The sequence below is a fragment of the Brassica oleracea genome, chromosome C1 (assembly GCF_000695525.1).
Source record: "Brassica oleracea var. oleracea cultivar TO1000 chromosome C1, BOL, whole genome shotgun sequence".
NCBI classification, from domain to species: Eukaryota; Viridiplantae; Streptophyta; class Magnoliopsida; order Brassicales; family Brassicaceae; genus Brassica; species Brassica oleracea.
In genome coordinates, this window is record NC_027748.1 from 40309081 (window position 1) to 40314310 (window position 5230).

The following is a 5230-nucleotide window of genomic DNA, read 5'->3' on the forward strand; positions in this document are numbered from 1 at the left end:
TCTCGCCTACTTCCAACAGTTCTAGATCCCGTAGCTCCTCCAGGAGCGACATTTCTTTCTTCTTCCTGTGTCAATTCATACTTCCTGCCGAGCCGACTGCATTAATACACTCAAAGAAGCCACACAGGCCTAATGGGTTATCAGATCTGCGCAGATTAACTTTAGAAGAAGAAACTTCCTCAGATCTGCGCAGATGAACCTTAGAGAAGATGCTTCCTCAGATTTAGGTCACCGGTTGAAACATGAGAGAATAGATCTGAAACCTCCTAACTCCTCTGCGAAAATGGAAAGAAAATCAACGAAGCCACAAAGGCCTAATGAACAACTAAGGGATTGAGATCTAAGAGCTGAATGTGGTCTTTCTTGCTGGGTTAACGAATTTGAAGATGCAGATCGATGCCAAGATGTATCGAAAACCCTAGCGAAGCCGCCATCGCCGTCACCATTAGGTTTCTGTAACCTTTTCTATATCAGTTCTCGTATTTTGAGGGTCTTTTTCGAGCAATTTGTACACACTCTGTATAGTTCATCTGTATGATCTTCTTAGATATTAATTAATTGTGTATTTTCTTTGTAGTTATACGACGGTGCATACATAGACGTGGTCGTATACACATCTTCATGAATGGTGAATCAGTGTTGCGACTGGAATCTGAGCACAAGTGGGAGACGAACATTACTACGTGTCGAATATCCAACACTTACATCGACTAAGCATCGGAGAAATCGTAAACAAATAAAAATACTTTAAATCAGTCGTCAATACGAACCCAAAATATCTCAAGCATTCTTTGTTTGGTCGACAAAGAGATTTCTCAAATAGTTTTAGAAATATCTCAAAATATATTCTGAATTTTCTTTCTGAAATAAGTATAATTAAATTTGCATGGACAGCGCTTTTGAATGAGCTGAAATATCTCAAAATATATTGTCTTTCTCAAAATATAGTCAGAGTATTCTGAATCTCTATGTATATAAATCATTGTATAGCTATATTTAACGCCTATCATATAATCTTCTACCTCTACATACTACATACATTTAACACTTAGGCTCCGAATGGTGACTGCGGTTTGAACGGTGCGGGACAATCGGTTCAACTGCGGTGCAGTTTTAACAATTATAAAAACGTATAGATATATGGTATATGTAAAAAATTTGTTACTGTTAACTGCGGTGCGGAACGGGACGGTTGTAAACATTCTAAGCGTTAGAAAAAGCTTCTAACACATAGTAGTATATAACACATAGTAGTATATACTCTTCTTTAATTACTAAAGACTTTAATACATGTATCTCAGAGTGGTTATTGGTTCGTAATTATTTTATGAAAAAGTTGACAAAAAGAGTATAAGTCAGTAAAAAAGATTCTTTTTTCTGTCAACCAGTAAAAAAGATTCACACTTCCATTATTGTTGACCTCTGATTATAAGTATTTAACTAAGGACAAATCTCCAAAATAGCACATTTCTAAGTTTATGTCACAAAAATAGCTCTCAAAAACTAAAATGACCAAAATAGCATTTTATCTTTTGAAAAATTTAATTTTTTTTTTTTTTTCAAAATTTGAAATCTTATCCCAAAACCCCACTCCCTAACTCTAAACCCTAAACCCTAAATCCTAAACCCTAAACCCTAAATCTTAAACTCCACCCCTTAACTCTAAACCCTAAACCCTAAACTCCACCCTTAAACTCTAAACCCTAAACCCTAAACTCTAAATCCTAAATCTTAAACTTCACTCTTTAACTCTAAACCCTAATGTCTAAATTAATTTACCGTTGGAGTATAAGTGTATATTTATCTCTTTTGATAAAACATTAATTGCTATTTTTGTCATTTTAATTTTTAGATGTTATATTTGTGACAAAAACTTTTTTAGTGCTATCGTAGTCATTTTCTATTTAATTAACCACGTATTGTATTTAAAAAATAAATAAACACTAAAGAAATAAACAAAAATATAACGAAGGGGTGGACCACATGCGTGTCAAGAAAGGCCGGTCGTTACCGTTAAAAAGAGTCGCGCTCTGATTGGGCCACGTTAACGGCGTATTCAAAAGAAAACGGCACACGTGTATAGATCGCAAAGAGCGAAAAAGAAGAATGAACGGCAGAGATTGTATAAATTACGTGCGGAACCTTTTTTTTTTCCACGTCTCTGTTCTTGCCCTTTTCTTTTTAAATCAAACCTTTCGTTTTTTTAAAATCCCATTGCATCTTCTTATATACTTCTCTCTCTTCATCTCGGTGATTGTATCTTGCTTGTTTATTTTTGATCACATGGCTGGGATTTGCTGTGGTGTTGTTGGGGAGAGTGAACCGGCGGCACCGGCTGATTCCGTTACTCGGACTTCTCTCAAACGGAGGTTGGATCTACTTCCTTCGATCAAGATCGTCGCCAAATCCGCCGTCGCTCCTCCGCTTGAAACCTGCCGTAAACGGCAGAAGCGTGAGCCACCGTCTCTCGTTCCGACGTCACCGGATCTGGAATCGAATAGGAAGGCGGGATCAGCGGTTACGAAATCAAATTCGATTTCTAGCTCCGCCACGGAGGAGGCAGAGAGCTCTTTCTTCTCCGATGCGCCTAAGATCGGTACGACGTCGGTTTGCGGGAAGAGGAGAGACATGGAAGACGCCGTATCTCTTCATCCTTCGCTTCTCCGGAGAAACTCCGAGGATCTTCACTTCTACGGCGTGTTCGACGGCCACGGCTGCTCTCACGTCGCGGAGAAGTGCAGAGAGCGGTTGCATGAGATAGTCAAGCACGAGGTTGAAGCTATGGCCTCCGGCGACGGCGAGTGGAAGGATACGATGGCGAAGAGCTTCCAGAAGATGGATAGAGAAGTGAGCCAGCGAGATGCAAGCCGGAGCGCGAAGAGCTCATGCCGATGCGAATTGCAGTCTCCTCAATGGGACGCCGTTGGATCCACCGCCGTTGTGTCCGTCGTCACGCCGGAGAAGATCGTCGTCTCTAATTGCGGCGACTCTCGCGCCGTGCTTTGCCGTAACGGTCTCGCCATCCCTCTCTCTTCAGATCATAAGGTTAGTTAAAACTTTATAAAATATCTTCTTTTTTTTTTGAACCACTGTTTATAAAATATATCTTTTTTTTTTTTTTTTTTTTTTTTTTTTTTTTTTTTTTTTTTTTTTTTTGAACACGTTTATAAAATATATATAGATCGCAATTTTTAAGAGTTTGTTATTATTGTTGATGTAACAGCCGGATCGACCCGATGAATTGAATCGGATCCAGGAAGCGGGCGGGCGGGTTATCTACTGGGACGGAGCTAGGGTCCTAGGAGTTCTCGCCATGTCGAGAGCTATTGGTGATAACTACTTGAAACCGTATGTGATTCCGGATCCGGAAGTAACCGTAACGGATCGAACAGAGGATGACGAGTGTTTGATTCTGGCGAGTGATGGACTCTGGGACGTTGTGACGAACGAGACGGCGTGTGGCGTGGCTCGCATGTGTCTTAAAGGTGCTGCGGCTGCGGAAGGAGGAGGAGATTCTGATACGGCGCACAACGCGTGCTCCGATGCGGCGTTGCTATTGACGAAGCTGGCTCTGGCGAGACAGAGCTCTGATAACGTGAGCGTTGTTGTGGTTGACTTGAGGAAAAGAAGGAATAATTGAAGGAATAATTGAGTATCTTAATTAGTGCTATAATTAGCAATAGACTAGATAAATTGTTACATAGCTAATTGTAATTTTTGTTGATTTTATTATTTTTCTACTTTAGTTTTCTCTTGTTTTAGGTTTTTAATCTGCTCTTAATTCAGGCTAGGGAAGAAAAGGAGCTGATTAAAATGTTACATTGTTTAATTTTAATTTATCGTATTATTTGTTTAGCAAATACTCTCTCATTTCCTATTCTTAAAAAAAATTATGTTTTAGAATTTTCGCACTTTTTAATAAAACATATTAAAACTTAGTTATAAATGCATAATTTTTTGTAATTTTATATTTTCTATATTTATAAACCAATAAAATTTTTAAAAATGGAATTAATATTCTTGAACTTCACAATTTTTCATTATTAGTTGACCAAAAATATATTGGAAACATAAAATATGTGTTAAAATTTGAGAGAAGGTTTGTGAGAATGTGTTGTATATTTTTTATTGCTTACACCACTATATATAGTGGTTCATACAATGTGGAGTCAAAGGGAGAATTGATTACAAAGATACTCTACATAATGACATGGTCAAACTCATAAAGACTAAGATTGAATGTGTATTCCATGTGGCTGGATGTAAACCTCCAATGGACTCTAGTCTTGAACTTGTATGGTCTAGGTTATGGACCATCCACTTCATGATTCATAACACTCCCTCTTGGATGTCATAACCATATAGGGCTTGTAACATGCTAATGTTGTCTCATTAAAACCTCTCCCGGAAAACCCAAAACCCAATGTGGTAAAAAGAAAACCAGAGAAAGGAAAAAGAGTACAACACACATTACTCCCTCTTGATTTGGACATCACTGAAGGTCCTTGAGTCTTCGCATGCCAATCTGCTGCGTGAGCTTCCTGAATGTGCTGGTGGACAATGACTTGGTGAAAAGGTCGGCTGAGTTCTCACTAGACCGGATCTGAAGGACGTTGACCTCTCCAGCTTTCTGCAACTCATGAGTAAAGAAGAACTTGGGTAGAATATGTTTGGTTCGGTCACCTTTGATATACCCGTCTTTGAGTTGCGCAATGCAAGCATCATTATCTTCATATATGATGGTCGGACCATTGTCCTTGACCATTCCACTATCTGATCGGATGTGTTGGGTCATAGACCTCAACCATACACACTCACGACTTGCTTCATGCATGACAAGAATTTCTGAGTGATTAGATGAAGTGGCTGCTATAGTTTGTTTCATGGAACGCCATGATATAGCAGTACCACCATGAGTGAACATATAACCAGTTTGGGACCGACCATGGTGTGTTGTTGTGGTTGACTTGAGGAAAAGAAGGAATAATTGAGTATCTTAATTAGTGCTATAATTAGCAATAGACTAGATAAATTGTTACATAGCTAATTGTAATTTTTGTTGATTTTATTATTTTTCTACTTTAGTTTTCTCTTGTTTTAGGTTTTTAATCTGCTCTTAATTCAGGCTAGGGAAGAAAAGGAGCTGATTAAAATGTTACATTGTTTAATTTTAATTTATCGTATTATTTGTTTAGCAAATACTCTCTCATTTCCTATTCTTAAAAAAAAT

General features: G+C 38.3%; 2 protein-coding genes across 3 annotated transcripts; one reads left to right on the top strand and one right to left on the bottom strand.

Annotated features, from left to right (window-relative positions):
- The first annotated feature begins 2158 nt into the window (after nt 1-2158).
- LOC106323645 (protein phosphatase 2C 37-like) lies at nt 2159-5174 on the top strand. Of its 2 annotated transcripts, XM_013762373.1 has the most exons (3): nt 2159-3045; nt 3224-3688; nt 5028-5174. In XM_013762373.1, exons 1-2 carry the CDS (start codon nt 2284-2286, stop codon nt 3638-3640), a joined length of 1179 nt encoding a protein of 392 aa, XP_013617827.1. In that variant the 5' UTR covers nt 2159-2283; the 3' UTR covers nt 3641-3688; nt 5028-5174. The 2 variants fall into 2 exon arrangements, with proteins under 2 accessions (XP_013617827.1, XP_013617403.1); XM_013761949.1 differs by lacking the exon at nt 5028-5174 and having other exon boundaries at nt 3224-3860.
- On the bottom strand, nt 4493-4795 carry LOC106340214. Its single transcript, XM_013779096.1, has one exon. It carries the CDS (start codon nt 4793-4795, stop codon nt 4493-4495), a length of 303 nt encoding a protein of 100 aa, XP_013634550.1.
- Nucleotides 5175-5230: the final 56 nt, after the last annotated feature.